Raw genomic sequence first — 19,647 nt, forward strand, 5'->3', positions numbered from 1 at the left:
ATTGGGTAAATAGGCTGTCCTTTCAAGGACTTTCAACACGTCTGCGTGACATTGCTGTAAGAAAATTCAGTTTTCCATACCATTTGACAAAGCTGTAGAGGTGAATTTAAAGGCCACCAAATCTTATTTGCCTTCTACGAATGTTCAACACTGATATACAAGCACACCTTGTTTGGAGGTGGGATGGCAAGCATTGTGTAAAAGATATGCTGTCCATGGCTGGCAGTGAGACGCGAGTTGAAGGCCTCTCTTGAGCGACCCGTAACAATGACAGCCACCCTGGTGCACGAGTCCCTTAGAGTGACAAGTGTGTTGAAGAATGCTGTAAACAAAGAACATATGCCTATGTTAAAGGCTGCAATGTACACATATACCACAGTGCTGGCCAGCCATCACAGCCATGATATAAGGTGATGATGCAAGGCAGGTTTCATTTCTATGTTTATGAAAGCTTGCTGTGAATGTTATGCATGAAGATCAATCTTACTGTATTTTGCAAAACACAGACCTGAGAAAACAATGAACACTTTTATAGAGCAATTCATACATAAAAAGGCTGCTGCAATTATAAGGTTTCACTTTGGTTATTATGAAAAACACAGTGAACGTTTAGTAGAGCTCTCTACTGGATGAGTTTGTGAATTTGCAAACATACTTGTGAACCAATAGCGAACGGGCACTTACACAAGGAAAAGAAGTTAATGGGACACATACTGGACTTGCAACTAACATTGTTTATGGAGAGTCCTCCTACCAAAAATATAAGGCCATGCACAACATTTGGCACAGAAGCACATTGAAAACCTGTATTGCTAATTTACTGTCAACATACGGTATAACCTGGTTCATACGTTTCAGAGAAAAAGAACTCAAGAAAAATAAACTAAACAGGAAAATGTACGATCCAAAGTCACTAAAAAATGTGACAGACTCAACCGTCGTTGACATCTACATAATATGGAGCATTGCACAAATCGTTGCAGCATGAGATGCCGACACACACCAAACTGGTGGGACGCAAGTGGCCCAAGGCACGGGTTGGCGTTATTGCAACTCTTCAGCAAACTTACGTTTGCTGGTTACTTTGGCCTGTGTTAATCAAATTAATTTAATTCTAGGTGTTTACGTGCTAAAACCATGAGGTGATTATGAGGCACGCCGTAGTGGGGGGCTCCTAATTAACTTTGGCCCCCTGGGATTCATTAACAAGAGCCCAGTGCACAGCACACAGGTGCTCTTAAATTTTGTCCCCATTGAAGTGCGGACACGATGGCCAGGATTTGATCCCGCGCCCTTGGGCTTAGCAGCACTATACAAAACCCACTAGGACACCATGCCGGGTAATTCGGTTTTGGTTAGCAGCTTGTTCGGGTGGGACATTTTGGCGGTAAATTTTTATATACTCACTTGGCACAAATCGTTGCAGCATTAGCAGCCCAGGACATGTATTGTCATTTTTTCTATTGCGTAGTGCTTTAAGACAGCGATGGCCGAGAAACCAAAACGAAGTTGAGCTGGTGGGCGACGCCAGAATATGATGCCAACAGAGCGAAACATGACACTCACCTTGTGCTGCCTGCAGCAAGAAATGGAGGTGCGTTTGGGCGATTAAAAAGCGTGCAGTATGCTTCTAACGGAACTACATGCGCTGTGACACAGCAGAAGTTGGTTATCGCAATAGAGATGGCGGCAATAGCTGCGAATGTGGCGTGTGACAACCCGTGAAGAGATTTGCTGTTACTGGAACAGGAAACTGAGTATGCACTAGCATTTTCACATGATATGGGCGAGCGAGTACTATGGGGAAGCTGCTGTGGCAGTCGGCTACTGTTCTCGAATCACGTGACTCAAGCCTTTTTTTGTTTACATGGGATCTAGCAGCCAGAAAACATATCATACGATCATAGTTTGGCAACGTACTGAACATTAGTGCCAAGAGACTGTGTTTTCCGGGAACAAATAACAACGGGTAAAAAAGAAGTGCAACTCTATTGGGTCATTTCTTGTGTTCTCAATAATGAATATTGGCACTGGGAAATCGTACAAAATGAGATTGTATCAATGAGGTTATACTGTAGTTACAATCCTCTAACGAAAGCAATGATGGTGCCCTCACACACCCTAATGGCTCGACTTTCTTATGCGATACACTTAATCTAAACATTTTCTCTGGTTCAATAATAGGTAATGTCAGTGGAAGAAAGAGTGCAACTGCACAATTTACAATGCAAGGGCAAACCTCTATCTGTGCTTAGCCTAATCAAGTTGTGATGCTCCTGCAATCTGTTCATACATACAATATCCTCTCTGGTATGTGTAAACTGTCCATATGCAAGGAGCATCTGGCAAACAACATGCATGGAGTACTTGGCATGTTATGCGCCAATCGACATGTCACCTTCAGCTTTTTTTTTTTTAATTTATGAACACGCTTGAACATAAGTCTGGAAATTTTGCACAGTGTACAAAAACTAGCTTTACATTATCCAATGCAGCCACCATGCTTAAATTGTGTGGATATATACAATGCATGTTGTCTGCAATATTACACAAAGACTCAGAATGTTTCATGCACCTAGGTGAGACAGGACATTTAGACAATGGAGTGTGTAAGCATCATGCGTTGAAACCATCAGGCACAGGAAGAAATTTGCCCTAGCATTGTAAAAAGTGTAGTTTGCTCCCTATTTCAATGATGTCACTGTTATAAGAAAAATTAAAAGGCATTAGAGGAGTGAGATTAAGTGTGTCAAATGAAAAAATCCAGCCACGAAAGATGTCTGAGTGCATCATATTTTTTGACAGACAAATAAAACTACATTTATAAGATATTGGTCTGATAGGCCAAATTATGGCTTTGTGTTTGTGTCTGTGCCAAAGGTTGTTCATTGTGTGTGCAGCTTCTTCTTGCAGAAGATGCTACGTAGATGAAGAGCTCATCTTGTCCATTCCTTTCGTTGTGTAAGCATCTGATCACTGATTTTTTGTTCATCCACAGTAAATGTGATCATATCTGACAAAGCATAAAGAGAGGGCTTTACCATGGGCCCTATTCAAACATGCATGAAATATGAAGTAATTTGTCCATGTATCTGTGCAAGGTGTGATCACAGCTTTCAAGCGTAGTCTAACATGTACCGTATCATGCTTGCTTCCTTTTAGCATCACTGCAGACACGAAATGTTAGTGATGTTAATGTGTTTCTGTTCCTACTTATGTCATGGCTGCGGTGCAAAATGATATCTTCGACGCAATGCAGGTGGATACTTTCCAAGCTGTTGCAATAATGGCAATGTTATTTATAATGTGCAGTGACAGTTACACAGTAACTGCATGTCAGCCATGACACTTAATGATTACTGACCATAGTAATGTTGACTCCACTCTCAAGGTACATTATTGCTTTACAGGTGCAAGGTCTTTCAAATCAACAGCTCACATGCATGTTTTTGAGCCCTTGTTCATCTGTCTGTGCTTCTGTGTGTCATGTGTCCATAAGCGAAAGAAAAAAAAGTCTTACCATCAGCTACCTTGTTGAAGTAGAGGGCATTGGGACTCTTCTCTTGCTCAGGCCCTGCTACAGCGCCAGCCAGTGTATCCAGGTCATCAAAAACCAGCACAGCAGGCTCTCTGAAGCAGCACTCAGAAACTATATTCTCCCACATCTTGGCTATTTTTTCAGGACGCTTTCCTGCACGCACATAGTGGGACAAAGATATTGTACCTACATCTAGTCATGTAGTCAACCACACAACATTCAACCTCTAATACTCGTTGAGATTAGATTTTCCATACAGTTGGTAAACCCCAATCTAGTGACATCAACAGGTGTTGGAAACTTATTAAACTGGGGGGCTCATTATTTAAAGAAACCTTTAAAAACTAAATGGAAAAGAAAAGCCACATAGAAACCATCGATGATGACTGTCAGTGTAAGTAAATAGTCGAACACTTCTAGAAAGCTATTCCCTTTGTTAAAGGGGCCCTGAACCACCTTTTATAGAAGTAGAGAAAGGCACTGGAACAGAAAATAGGCTATTTCAGAAATACTTTGGTTCAAAAGTGCTTCAATGCATTCAGCAGAAGCGGAGTTATTGGCAATCAAATGCAGCCTCCGCTGTATTCTCGTTCCTGGTTCAATGCCTTGCACTGCAAAGGCTACAGTGCAGTGGGCCATGCCTACAAACGTCACCTTCCAATTGTCGCCGTGGCACGTAATTCAAATTTAATTTTGGATGTTAACGTAGATACCATGACTTCCAATTTTGGTGCCTATAACCCATTAAACATAAGCCGAACGCAGTTGTCCTCAGTGAGCCACGATGCACTCAGCCAGTGGACTCGTGGCGGCCATGGTATCTACGCTATGTAGCTGACCGCAGCTACCAATAGCACTCGCGTATAGGAATCCACTTTTAATGAAATAAATCGTAAGCCTGCCTCCTTAAGAGAGTAAGGAGGCAGGCTTCTATTGAAAAAAGAGTGTTTGAGAGAAAGGCGACTTCGCGATCTGCTTGTGAGCTCCACACACATGTACGACAGCAAAACTTGGCTGAGATGTTCACAGCAGCGTATGCTATTTGTGGACTATGTTATTTCACCAAGCCCGAGGAATGATGCCCTTGATGGCTTATATTTGCTGCAGTAAGGATATTTATGTAGTACTTGTTGCTTCATTGCATAATTCGGTTGATAACAGAGCTGTTAACCATCACATCCATGGCAGTAGTATAGGCGGGCAGCATCTGGGCATCCAAGATCTGTAATAGTTGGTGTTCAGTGATGAACGCACCCTCCAACTCAGTTGTGCAATGTCATGTTTTACTTGCATCACCATCGTTTTATTGGCAGTGAAAGTCTAACCACCAACCATGAAAACGAGTGAAAAAGCCAAAGAAAGTTACTTGTTTTAAAATTTTCACCATAAGCAAATGAAAAGGTAACCTTTACCTCGAAATACTGAACACTGCCTTGCATGTGTACTTTCAAAGTACACCCAGGGTTTGCACAGAAGGGAAACCAGAGCACCTTGAAACTAGGTTTGCTCTCTTGGGGGCTTATGAGCAGGGCTTAAGTTGCAAAATGCATTACTTTTCACATTCAAAGTACCACAGGAAAATATGGCACCATGTCCACATGTGCCATAAGTACAACTGTTCATAAAGCGTGGGAATGATGGGCTTGCCTAAACTTTGCCCTTCTCATTTCAAATGAACTTGTGGATTCTCATATTAACATTTTTGAAGCTTACTTCTCATTCCAGGCAATGAACACCACTAACTTAAGATCCAGAATAATTGTTTTTGTGCTACTGATAACAAGAAAATGCAAAATGATCAAGCTGTCACTTGCCGCCATTGCATAATCTCACCGCACATTGCATGGTCCAATAACTAAAATCGGGTGTAGCCTGTATATAAGGCAAGCAAAGTACAAGAAAAAACTTTAAGCAGACCCATATCCAAAGTCAAGAGCAAAAAAGAAAAGCAACAAGACACAGTTATGGTGTCATTATCAGTACTAGCTCATGGTTTTCTTTTGTGCAGGTCATCTTTCTAGGCTGAAAGAACTTTCGTTTGTTGGGCTTGGGAAAGTGTATATATATTTGTATCACATCTACCAACCAGCCTAGTAAAATTTGTAAGTATAGATCTAATGTCAGGAAGTGACTTGTAAAGAGTTGCCCAGAAATTCTTACCCCGCAGCGAACTGCATTCGATGACGTTAACATGGGCGAATGGAGGGCTCTGAAGCAGACACAGGGCAAGTGATTTGGCAAGTGTAGTCTTGCCACTGCCACGCTGGCCTGTGATGAGTAGCACATCTCCCACAAGTTGCTGTTGGCCACACAATTGAACTGCCGTGGGCTGAGCTGTTGTTAGCAACTTCAGCCAGGCCAGACCATTCTCATAGAGCTCCTTCACACCACTGATGCAAGACACACACACATACACACACAAAAAGAAAAGCCACAATGAGCACTTTAACACTCCAAAGTTACTAAATACTATAACAAAAGGCCCTTAACCAGGTGCGTCTAAGTTTGGACAGAATATTCATTCATTCATTTTGAATAAGGAGGTTCAGTTTGGCTTTCTACCATGTACTCATATATACCAGAGGTAATGTGATTAGCCAATGACATTAGAAAATAAATTGTTTGCATTAAATGCTTCACTTTGCTATTTCAATGAAAAAGAGAAGAAACAGGCTTGTTTAAAAACTGGTTCATTGAATTTCTCACATAAGAGCGTGCCCCAAAATATGGTTGAAGAACTCATCAGTGAAACAGCATTTGCTGCTGCTTACTGCATCCCAAGCAGTTATGTATTACACACACATGCATGCACATGAAGAAAAGCATGTGAGCGACACATGTGTTTGCCAGTTAAACAGTACATCAACTGCTGTGTTTTAAACATGAGGAATGGCAAAAAGGCTACCTTGCCATTTACGAAAAGGGCCTATTGTATGAAGAAACCCATAAATAAGCCCAATAGCTTTCACGCAAAGTTCAAAATACCTTCATTTTTGTTAGCACAGCACAAGTTCAAGCAGGCGTTTAACTCACCCAAGTTCTTCAAGCCTAGGAGCATGAAGATCCGGGTTGAGAAGGCTAATGTTTGACACGGGGAGCTCCAATGTGCACTTCTTTGAACGTTGAGCTTTGACAGCCTTCCCAAGGCTAACATTTACTGACACTGAATCGCTAAGGAAACAATACTTCATTTCACTTTCATCACTTTGGTGATCATCTGCCGCATCTTCAGTGTCACCCCTTTGGTGAGAGAGTTTTATCAGAAAGTCTGTTTGTTCCCCTGCAGAATAAAAAAAAAGATACAGCAAATATCAGAGCTATATAGCTTCGTGCACATCTGGTCTTCCGTAATCTATAGTTTTTGAAGAATCTCAATAGCTCCTTTCATGGTGTGACAAGGTGCCCTTGTGCTCCTGCATTCATCTCTTTCTTGAGTAAGCTGCTTGTGCTGCAATTCAGTGCCATTGAGCCATGTCACGCTCAGTCCATGGACTGAATAAGCAGTTCGGTCTGTAATGTGAACCTGGGTTAACCCAAATCCATCATTTATTGAATGTCAGTCAGCAGTGACAATGAGCTGTGTCTGAAACTGGCATTGCACTTGTCACCTCAATGATGGGCCTTGCCCTGAAGCTAGCTGATGTGTATGCTGTAATATGTAAAATAATTCTTCCAAGTCAAGAAACGCGGAAAAAAATAAAATGCATTAATCCAGAAATGTAGCAAATGTACAGATCTCTTGCTCTATCAGGCTTACTCCATCACTTGTAAACTATCTGAATGACTTGCAAAACTGCAGTAGTCTTAACAGTTTTGAAGAAGAATGTGCAGCAAGGTCGAAAGGAACAATACTATGACACTGAAGAAGCAAACAAAACCAGCAAGGAAATGGCAAATTCTGTCGAAATCTGCGAAGTGGAGGAACAATCATGGAAGGAAAAATTTGTCATTCAACCCTTAAACTTTTCTTCAATTACGAGGCTTTCTTTCTCAGATAGTCATTTGGGCTTCATTTGTAGCTTTGGCTTTGTCAGGTGAATGATAAATTTTCCTTTTCAAAACCAGTAAGGAATCAAGGAAAACATTGTACACTGCTACATGCAAAAGTAAGTTTCACTATGAAACCACGGACACCGCAACATTAAAGGAGCACTGCAACACAAATTATGCATGTTCTTTTTATTCCAATTTAGTGTCAAGATCAGAGCATTTAGTATTTTCATTTGCCCCAGAATCAGTTTTCGCATCGACTGCAGCAACCCACACCAATGATTTTTGGCAGTGGATGTGAGGCAGACAGCACGTGACACATAGGTTTACGTTGTTCGTTCTGATTAACTGGACATGAATATCCTACAGGATGCACATGTAGTGCATGTACCATACGTGTGTGCATATGCCATGAATGTAATCATGACCTATAAACAAAAGCATGTTTTATGCTTTTTAGAGCTAAAAGAGACCTCATTAGTGTGCTATATAAATAAGAAACGTTTACAACTGACACAAGGTCCAACAGTTTGCAGAGTTTAGTGAATGCACGCTCTTCACCTCGCATCATGTTAGGCTAGTCGGGCTTGGTGGCAATTAAGGTCATCCAAAGGCATTTTATTGTACAGGACAATGCATAGTGCTTCATTTATTTGCAATATATTGCATTATGATTCCGTCACATGAAAGAAACTTATTAGAGAGCTTTAACCTGCCTATATACACATTATATCTTACTGAATACTGGTACACTAGGGACAAACGTGAGCAGCAACACTGGTGATACCATCCTGCCACAAGGACGTGAAACAGGGCATGCAGCGCTGATTGAAACGAGCATGTTCTGCCTACTTGCTGGTGCAATCGAATTGGGAGAATCATCAGCATAGCATACATGTATGTACCAGATTTTCCTTTATTTTTCCCCTTCTGCAAGAACAATGACAAAGCACAAAGGTTCCTTAGGTTGTTATGACTGAAGAAAGCATCAGAAGCTCTTGCCACCAGTGCTGCGCTAATGTGGACAGTGTTAATGTGTGACACACACGGCAACTGTAGCCATAGTAACAACACCCGTCAAAAAAGGCGGCTGCAGGTTGTCGCAAGAAGGTCACAATGGGACAACAGCTTCCGCCACTTCAATAAAAGGTGTGTTTTGATTGGAAAATTACATTTTGTCATTCTTTTTGCATTCCCCTCAGGGCTATGCAAGAAATCTGTAGTGGTTAGCGAGCTTGTTCTGGGTAACGTCACAGGGCCCTTTCAATGTTGCGAACATTTGCATTACACTATGAGCTTGCACATATAGGAACAGCACACTGCACAAATTCTACAATAAGAAGCCAGCTACTATCCCCTACAAAGTCTACTTTTGCTGGCTTGCAAGAAAAACAATCATGGCTGATCCACACACACAGATGAACTCGCAACACTTATGTCACTGACTACCCACAGGACATTCATTCATGCCCCTTACGTGAAACTACTGTTACATGCTCAGCAACACTATCTGTGGCATGGTAGTTAAGCACAGAGGCTTTCCTCTGAACCTTCCTCACATTACATTATGTCCAATTAGCCCTGGTGTATGCACTGGAAATGCAGCTGCTGATTAAAATACATAGTATGTGTGTCAGGGCTCACTGGAATAGAAATCGTACTGCCAAAAACAATTTATTTTACAATATGTGGCACATTTTTTAACTATATTAGAGCTGCGCACCGCCTCTAGATATTGATAACACTTGTAATGTATCAACTGGAAACCTGTTTGGAACTTCTTCTATATAACTACACATTCTGAACAACCAGAAAGTAATGTACAGACATACCCCTCTTAACGTTATGTCAGACTTTAAACTCACCATGCTCGCCACATTTCAGCCTCAAAAGACCACCAGATGAAAGCACAAGTGGATACCCAGAAGCTGAGATGTCCCTACACCATGAGCAGAAGATACTGGCAATGTTTTCTGTGAATGTCTAAAAGAAGGCAGAAAATAAAATTTGCTCCACCAAGCAAATCACCGCTAGAACTTGCAACTAACAATGGTGATATTTAGAGTCCTGAAAACTTAAAGAATATTACTTTATTTATGTTATGTGAATAATCCAATTTTGCAAAACCAATAAGCATCAGATGTGCTACACAGATATAGCAGATATCCTGGCCTTCATGTTTTATGGTTGGTCTTCAAACATTAAATGATAAATAAACAAAGTTGTAGATGCAGTAATAAAACCAGAGATAGGAACGAGAAAATGTAATTCCAAATATATTAACAATTACATTTAAAGTAGAAATAACCTAAATTGCTCAAATAGTTAAGGTTTTATGCTAATTTGAGAATCATAACTAAAGTCAACAAAGAACCCTGTCCCTGTGCAACCTAAGACAGTATAATGTTAGTAACAAATGATAGTGGAGCACTGTTGACCTTAACAACGACACAATCATTGGCAACTAAGACACACTAATGCGAAAAAAAAATGCAATAAGCACACCAGCACTGAAAGTGCTGGTGATATCACTTACCGTATTCCCTATTGGGTGCAGGGTGATTGAGCTTAATGCAACAGGCTGTTCAGAGGTTGACAATGACTGAACCTTCACTTTACTAGCATAGTCCAGTCCCAGCTGCCGTCGAAGAGAATCGGGAATGAGGGCCAAGTCAGAGCCATGTAATGAGTGAAAATCTCTCCATGAAGTAGAAGCTGCAAACACTCTCACAAAGCAAGTTTCACAATCAGGCAACGCCGTCTGAGCTGCCTGCTTCTGTAAAGCACTTGATTCGTCTTTTGAGTCCAAAGTCACTTTCGCCAGTTTCTCTTGAGGCGAGGTGATCTTTGAAATGCTGGCAACAAAAGTCACAGCAGACTGGCCATCACTGCCTAAATCACATGGGTGAAGTTGTGATCTTGACACAAAAATTGTAGTAGGATGTTCGCGCAGCAGCTTTTCAACATTACGTACAGGTAGTGGCTCTATCATGAAGAACTTGCGCGGAATCACCCTGGCAGTGAAGCAGATGTCGCCACGCCAAGTGAGTGATGATTCGGCGCATTGCTCTGGAGGTAGAGATGGATGTGAATGTCTCGAATGAGGCAACGGAGACATTGCCACTCGGTTGGACAGAACTGAAGACCAAACCCATGAGGGGAAAGCCCCAACAACAGATGCTATGTTGCGCAGGCTATTGCCTTCGTTCGAAGCTCTAAGTGGTGAGGTATGACTTGGAACCACTGTTTGAGATTCGGTGGTTGGGACTACAGACACAGCAGTGTTCCTGATGAGGAGAACAGGCTTACAGTTCGGCACAGCAGACACTGAAAAAGAAGGGTAAGCCTCCTTATCTCTACGATAGTAAACCTAAATGCATGAAATTACGCACAGAACAAAGAAAGATAAATATAACTTTTCAAGAAGCTGCCCATTCATAATGAAAAATAAAACAATTCCACAGAAGTTAACACATAAACACTTTTATGTAGCATGTATAGAGCAACAAAAAGCAGTATCGGGACTTTCTTGTGTTGCTCTACAGTTTTCTCACTGACACCTTTTATCTCATTATAATAATTATGAAGTTGATTAATCAATTAAGAATAATTATCTAGGTAGGCAGAATGACAAAAACAATCTGAGTATCTCCAAGTGATAATAAACAACATTACCTTGATTTTGTCCAGCTACATGGCATTTGCATATCTCTAAAGTTTGGCTCAAGTTACGTGGGACACCTTGTATAGCATGTTAGAGAGATTACACTTAGTGAAATGGTGGATGCATCTTTGAAGATAATTGTAATTGCATGTTACCACAGGGATAACCTTCATGAATAAAGAGCTTGATGCTTGAGTACTACAAACCAGTCAATATTGCAAGCATCAAAGGCTTTTCTTCATATTTTGGTTCAATTTGTTTGTCCCAATAAGACCTAAAGAGGCCAAATGGTCCTATTAGTCCCAATCAGTCCCACTTGCTTACGAAGTGTCAACATAATTGGAAATCTCAATTGCTCCTTTTTTTAATGATAACAGCATTTTAATCAACATTGTCGAGGTATTTCTGCATAGTAATGAGAAGTGTTTGAATTTCAGCAAGCAGCTACAACCTTAGAGCCCATTTTTTGCTAATGTATGCATTTTGGAGCAGAAAGAACAAACCGGAATTAAAGGTGGTCAATATAAATGCCATACTTGATAAAATACTTACTTTACACGTGTGTATGTTTGCAAGTGAACTCCTCAGTACTCATGATAAGTGGCCATAAACAAAGTTTGTTAATATTTCAGCCCAACTTTAAGATTTACTAAAGTCACTAGAGGCACATTATAACAATTTAAACAAATTCAACCATTTTAAACAATGTATAAAAAACAGCAGCTGAGTAAAAAAAGAAAGTACTGGCTTACCGACATGAACTAAAATTGAGGAGGAAGGTGTTGTCCACATGAGAAATTTCATGCCAGGCCAAACCACTCGAATTTGATTCATCAGATGGCTTTCAAGAAAACCACTGCACTCGACCTAAACAGCAGAAGCACAAAGGTAATAAATGAAACCAGACCACATTTGGAATTCACTTAACAATAATATATAATTTATTTCATGTAGCCAATGCTCAAAAGCATAGATTACTGAGAAAGTTTTGAAGGAATAGCCTGTGCCATGTCCAAAAATGGAATGACCACAAGCACATGCACAAACATGGAAAAAGACATCAAACATGCCTTTTGGCTGCAAGCCTTCAAAAGTGAACAAGATTGTGGGGCAATCAATCATTTTTCATTTTATTTTTTACATGCAAGGATTGCAGATTCAGTTCCCTACCATGACAGCAGCATTCCAATGGGGAAATGATACAAAAACGTTCCCATACTGATATTTCTAACAGGGATGGAAGCAGCCAAGGAAATTTTGGAGCTGCTCTGGGAGCAGCAAATTTGGCACTTTCAAGCAGGTTTGGAACATGAATCGCATGTTTTGGAGCAGTAAGTATACGTTTTGGAGCAGCTTGGTAAATGTCAATGTGAGAGAAATACAGGCATGTGAAGAAAACGTGTTCTTTATTTGACTTTACAGAACACTATTAGGTTACAGCAGATCAATTCTGCAGAAGCCTGCAGGGAGAGCAATACTTCTGACGGGGAGGAATTATCATCCACCCGACTGTAGCGTGAATCTACAAAGGCAGCCCACACACAAGTTTCTCAGAAACAACATTAAATTACATTTTGGATGTGCTAACTCTGGGCCAATAAAAAAAAACCTAGGGCTTTCCATGAACAGTGCCCACTCTATGCTGACAGGCCTGTTTTAATAATGCTAGTCAGGATTTTTTTTTTTCATTGTGAACAAGCAACTAATATTTAATTTTCATGAACTAACATTTATTACTTTACTTATTCAGTAAGGTGCCAATGCAAAGGTTGTGGACTAAACCAGTCAAAAGACGAAGAACAGAGGACACACAATGACTAGACTACCCTGGCACACACAATGACTGGACTAACAAGAGTTGTTAGTCCAGTCGTTGTGTGTGCTATGTCTCTCCTCTGTTCTTCGTCTTTTGACTGGTTTATATCTCAAGAATATGCACCAAATGACCCAAATCACAACTCTCCTGCAAAGGTTGTGAAATACACAGAGAAACGACCGATAACAGCGTATATAGTAACCTACATCTTGCGTGGTCCTTTCTTTTCAAAGAAAGAACAAGAGAAAGGCCTGCTAATTTTTTTTAAGTCTACGTGACGTGTCCCCACACCAGCAATGTATTTAATCCCAGACGTAAACGTCGTCAGCGCATTGCATATATTACGTGCATGCAAACCTGGGCCACCATCTTGTAATAGTCCACTTTCCGATATCAAGATATCGCTACAAGATATCGCTACTTTATATTAAATAGGGACCGAAGATATGCGCCAAAAACTGCTGATGCAGCAAGAAAAAAGCACTGCCGTTCGTTCCGAGTGGCCCTATTTGACGCGGTTTGCGTAAAGTTTGATGCAATTTTGGTGTGCAGAGGCGCTGTCACGGTCAAATCATTTTATTATTTTTTACTTATTTATTTCATAGGCTTTGTTTCTACTCGAAAAAGGCTTCACGAATCCTAGATTGTTTTGAATGTTGTTATCGGTCATTTGTCAACGTCATCCACAATGTTTTCATTAATATTTCATCAAATAGATAAATTTATTAACTTAGTTAATTAAACATATTTGTGCACAATGAATGAGAAATATTCACAGTGGCCACTATGAACAACAGCCATCAAGGTAGAGTGAATGCTGTTCACATAATGCTCTCAGGTAATTTCTAATTCTTGGTGACCTTCAATCAAGACAGCAGAAAACTGCAGAATAAATGCGAAGTGAGGTACTGGTCAGTATGCATTTGCCAATATTTTACATCACTTGCTGAGAAAAAGCTCCAAGATATTTTTTAAAACAGTAACGGGATAAAAATGTTCACTGGCTTTCCAGTACGCATTATCGACCAATATCTTGAATAAGCTCGATTATTCGGGCTTATTTGTGGTTTTGCCACAGGCGCCACAAGGCCAATGTAAAATGGCAATCTATATTTTGTGTAACATACAATGGTTTATTAAAATTTTTGGACTCAATCTGGCAACGTCATTGCCATAAATGCAATTTCAGAGGTTTGCGGTTTCGCCAAGCATTTAATTACGATCACGATTTGGGCATTAAGGGTGACGAAATATGAAACTTTACATCTTTGGCTTGCGTACTGCGGCGGCAAGAGACTGATGTTGTGTGGTGTGGCCTGGCAGAAAATAGCGTAGCCTGCGCAAAATTTGAGTGATGATTGCAGTTGCCATTGGATATTTGTGACTAAGAAGTTTCACGAAAGCAAGCATCTGTCGGGGTGCCACACTATCATCCCGGTAACCGGACGTGATGCATGTGCGAAATAGATTTATAATGTCACACGCACGGCGTTCGCCCACTAATCGGTGCAGATACATCAATAGGATGCCAAATCGAATGGCAAAATATATAATGAAACTGGTGGGCTACATGCTAAGCAGACTGTACGATTTTATTAATCCAGCGTGGCTTTCCTTTCCAACTGCCCCGTGGAATGAGCGCCAGTTCAAATCATCTTTAGCTGGTCCGCATATACACAAACGCATAAAACCTTTATAAAATACTCGTAATGCATTGTATAGCACAAAATGGTTTTCATTTTCTTGTGGCCTAGTTACAGTTACACCACCAAACACACCCACACTCCAATGACACCGACGCTGATATGGATTGCTTAGGCTTAGATTGCAGGGCTAAGCGCTAGCCAACACATTTCTGTGGCTGTGTAGTTGCCAACACAGACATCCTGCTAAATTTGGCAACTTCATTCAAAATTTGTGTTTCGGCGCAGGCTGGCGCAAATGGCGCAGCACTTCGATCCCTTTCCCAAGCATGCATTGTTTCACTTTATTCCAGTGATCGCTTTGATGGAATTATCACTGTTATCGCTCTCACACAAGGCATGCTTGCTAGGTCAGAAATTTCGCAAATGTTGTCACCAATTCGATAGCAAGACGGGCATCCCCAATGAAATCGTATGGCGAACAGTACTAATGCCGCACCAATCATAAATATACTTGACAATCATCAATTGGTTTAGAATGTACGAGGACACATGTATGAATAGCAGACAGGCTTAAGCACCACAATTTGGTTTGATGAGCTACAACTGGGTTCACCACTATCATAGATTAATTGTTGCTTTGTTTTCTTAGCACCAATTCACCCACTAGAGCTTGACCTTCTATTCACTCTTTCAGGACACATTTTTGTCTCTTCACGTTCACTAGAGTGTGACAATAGCTCACCAATGTTAAAGAATCCCAGGTAGTCAAATTACCACATAGCCACCGACTGCTGCATCCTTTGTAATCACACAGTGGCCCTTTGATGCAAAACTCCATCAACTATTATTGCTACTCAATCCTTTTGTGAGGTAAGCTGCTGTGACCTAACCAACAAGGGTTGCTCCTGAGCTTAATTATGATTAATTACCTTGACTAATACGAAACTACTTTAATGAAATGCACTGTGCATGCATCAACAAAGCTATGTCTCACACTACTGCATATGTGCAATCTTCTCTCTTCTGTTGTTCCAATCGTTACAATCTAAAATATTTTGCTTCCGTTTCCTTTTTTTTTTTTGCTCATTTACAGGCAGCCCAACCACAGTTGGTCAAACAGTTGGCCATTTTTCTACTTAAGCGTGAACCATTGCTATTACTAGTAAAAAAGAAAATCCCAGTATCGACACAATTGCAGTTTTCTCACAGGGGATGAGTCACTACAAGCACAAGATCTTATACATATAACCACATACAGTGTATGTAGTTATGCAGTAGCATGACTTATTTTGCTTATTACAAGAGGATATGGGGGCCTGTGGCTTTCTCAGATTCACTTGTAAAATACTTTAGGGCACTGAGACAGCTTCTTTGATTATTTTACATTCAAGCATATTTTATCTGAAAATGATACTTTGATTTACATTCTCACATTTATTAGTCATTTTTGTTGGTCAAATTTTTAGGTGGCCTGGACTGAGCATTCAATAACATCCAAAACTCTAATTGAAAAATTACAGAACCAAACAAAATGTTATCAGCATCATAGCTTAGTGCAAGTACCATTATGCAAGAGAAACAGCCCAATGCAATAGTAAGGACAGATGGAGAAAACAAAAGCTTGTTTCAGCTGCAAGTTAAAAGCCTGTTGAGTTGCCTACTTTCCTCATGACAGTTTCATCTTCTTGTTTTTGTAATACTCGTCCAATGAAAATGCTTACGACTTCAAACTGCAAAAAAGTAGTGCTTACAAGCTTTTCATAGTCATTAAGATTTGATGTCTGCACTGTGACTTGTTCTGCACGATGGACATTTCCTTTTCTCTTTGCTGTGACCTGCAGGAACGAAGAAAGGTAAAACAGCAGCTGGACAAGGCTTAAATGCACTTCTCCCATTTGAATCCATTACTAATCAACTTACTACTTTATGCATTTTACAAAGCACTTCCCATCAACTCAACCTATCTTAAGTTACAGAAAAGGACAGCATACATAAATATGATAAATGAACTCCTGATAAATGAAATACCATTAAATAAATTTCTGACATGCAGGTCACCTCTGCAAGAGTTAAGATTGAATTAATAGTCATATAGCTTTGCAAGAAAATCATGTCACGAAGGAAACACATGTAAATCAGGTGACCTGCGCTCTAAACAGAACAATTTTATGTCAATAAACAGACAAGCCTAAAACTACAAGCATACAAATATGCAAGCCCAGGGTCACCAACTCTCACGTTGTTGAAGTAGGGACAAGGTGGGAGGGGGGATGTGATGATGGACCCTGTCAGTGCTAGGAGCCACCAGTTTGTAGGTGCAACAAAATTAATACATTTTTTTTTAGTCCTAACATGTCATGATTTAAAACAAGAAAGGTGCAGTATAGTTACTTGACTAACAGAGTGACCAATACAGACAGAGGTACTATGAATGGTTAGGACCTACAACATAACTAGAGCCACGAAAAACAAAACTGCCTATGTTTATGACAACACAAGAAAGAGTGTGCAAACAAGCTGCCAGGCATTCTAAACAGGAAATTTTGTTTATTTATTGTTATTCAGAAGAAAAGAAAGTCTGGACAGTTGGCCGTCCCAGCTTTGTAAAGTTGGGACGCAGGGCATTTACTCAAAAGACACGACTGGCTCACTACTTTCGAGGCAGTAGCCAACCCTACACAAGCTCCAAATACGCTTCAAAGGTTTGGTTGGTGTTATGGTGTTTTGATGTTGCTTACCAAGCTGAGGCCTACTGACACCGAAACTTGACAGGAATAGTGATATAACGTCCCAAGCCCTCTACAATATGATACTGCATGGAACTTGACGTATAATATGGGCAATATTGCAAGCCAAGGGGAATGGCAAAAAAAGAAAGAAAGAAAGAAAAAAGGAAGAGGAGGAGGAAAGTGCAGCACTACACAGAAACTGTAGCTCTGAGTATGCATGAGCTCTAATAACATCTAAGCTAGAGTGATATGGCCTAGCCCTACAGCCACAACAAAAAGCATCGTAGAGAAGAAAGCACAGAAAGATGACTTAACAGATTTAATCCATCACAGCTGGCCTTGTGCATGAAACAAAGCGCATGAAGTTTTGAACTACAATCACAACTTTTGGAATGTAATTGGAGAAAAAGAACAAGAAGAATCATGTCTCCTGTCAATGGCTGCCTCGCCTTGTTCTCACCTCTTCACCATCACAAAAACCACACAGTTCAGCAAACTGGGTGCTTATCTCTATGCAATAATCGCATGTTGTTTCATGGTTCCAGGAAACGAAGGCCTTGCATGCTGTTTGAACAGAACTTAACTCGTAGATGACCACCTCGTCCTGAAAACAAAAGCAAGAACAAGCCCATTTTTAATACGCATTCTGCATAATACAACTTCAGTGATTTCTGCACATGCTAGGCATTCTAAGGCAATAAGAGTACAGTTTTCTTAGATTAACTCCTCAGTCTAAACAAGCACAAAACTTGTTCTGGCCATGCACACCTAAGCAAATGGTTCTGAAGAACATGTCTTTTCAACAATCTATCAGACAAACAGCCGGACTACTTTTTTTTTATGGAGTCAATGTAAATTCCACACTTTTGTATTACTGCCAAGAGGCTGAAGTGGTGCTGGCACATACACAACCAATGAGCAACATCATTGCCTCACACACCTCCTAAGATTCAAATTGTTTAACATGGCCCTATGCACTACTCTGTTATGGTTTTAGAAAACCATGAGAGTTGGCAAGTATACAAGGTCACTGTACTGAAGCCAAGTTGCTGAGAATCTTTGTTCCTACAATGCAGGGAGAGAGTTGCTAGTAAATGAAGCTAAGTAAAGAACTATGGCATGCAAATACTTTAATTATACTGCAGATTTATAAAACTGATATTGCTTTTAATTACGTTCGTTTTTAAGCTTTTTATTTCTTCCATACGTTCAACTAGTGAAACACTGTTTCTGTAACATAGCGCGAAATAAATAAGTAGGGCGTAAGTGCAAGATTTTGACGCGCATGGGTTAGCACAATAAGGTGTCTCTAACTCGCGATAAGGTGTCATCATTGGTTTTGCAAGGTACACGTGTTCTTTTTGTGGCTTGAAGTGATAGCCCCGAAGTGCTCGTAGTTCATCTGGTCGCCGTCACTCTGCTGTTCCTACCATTTGTAACAGCCAGCAGTTGTATCTCCAACATTGTTATCATGTGCTGCTACTTGAAAAGAATACATGTTAATAGTATCCGCTTGCGATGAACACTCACTGCTCTGATTCAAAACAAATACATAAGTACACATTATTGTAAAACCTTGCTGTTGTATTTAACAAGTTCCATAAGTAGCATACAGCTTCCTGTAGCGCTTTTAAAAAGAAACAGGACCGAGTGTCATTCATCACGAGTTAATTATGCAGTACCACGGAACAGTTACCTATAAGTAAATGACTCTGACACCTTTAAGTAGCTGTGATCCGATTCTAAGGTTTAACAAATGTAGAACACAATTTGAAAGCCAAAGACAACAACGAATATTACATTATCACATCGCATGTGAAATGACTTACATTGAAAATTGTTGCTTGTCGAGCCCATTCTTTAGGAATACGAATAAAGCACGACGAGAAGCGAGAATACCTTACAGTTGCCACTAGTAGTGATTCCATATTGTACACCTTGAATACAATTTATTTAAACCAGCTATGAAAGTAACAAAACAAATGAGTTACAGCCACGTTATCTGCACTTTGCACTTTATACCAGGAAGAAACTTCACAAAAACATTACGCGGATATCTCATCGCGGCATTTATAGCGCACGCCAGGCTGTTATCTGAAGAAAAACTACCGCAACATTTGGTAGTGGCAATGACAAATCATAGCAGTTTTCAGAACAACTTCAAGATAGAAACTTCGCGGTCTCTACGGTAGTTCGCCACAACTTGTCTAGCTTCGCTCCGATAACATACTGCCGCATGCTGCCACCAAACGTAAACAATAAAT

General features: G+C 40.3%; 1 protein-coding gene across 1 annotated transcript in view; it reads right to left on the bottom strand.

The window, feature by feature from the left end:
- LOC135914352 (peroxisomal ATPase PEX1-like) overlaps positions 1-19,627 on the bottom strand; it is an 82,837-nt gene extending 63,210 nt beyond the window's left edge. Inside the window, exons 1-10 of the mRNA XM_065447158.1 lie at positions 19,213-19,627; positions 17,844-17,987; positions 16,406-16,489; positions 11,945-12,059; positions 10,065-10,855; positions 9,394-9,511; positions 6,572-6,818; positions 5,699-5,928; positions 3,521-3,691; positions 168-322 (exon numbers count right to left, since the gene is read on the bottom strand). Of these exons, the coding sequence (XP_065303230.1) occupies positions 168-322; positions 3,521-3,691; positions 5,699-5,928; positions 6,572-6,818; positions 9,394-9,511; positions 10,065-10,855; positions 11,945-12,059; positions 16,406-16,489; positions 17,844-17,987; positions 19,213-19,311 (2,154 nt within the window). The 5' untranslated portion in view covers positions 19,312-19,627. The remainder of the gene's footprint in view (positions 1-167; positions 323-3,520; positions 3,692-5,698; positions 5,929-6,571; positions 6,819-9,393; positions 9,512-10,064; positions 10,856-11,944; positions 12,060-16,405; positions 16,490-17,843; positions 17,988-19,212) is intronic.
- Positions 19,628-19,647: the final 20 nt, after the last annotated feature.

Source organism: Dermacentor albipictus, chromosome 1 (assembly GCF_038994185.2).
Source record: "Dermacentor albipictus isolate Rhodes 1998 colony chromosome 1, USDA_Dalb.pri_finalv2, whole genome shotgun sequence".
Classification (NCBI taxonomy): domain Eukaryota; kingdom Metazoa; phylum Arthropoda; class Arachnida; order Ixodida; family Ixodidae; genus Dermacentor; species Dermacentor albipictus.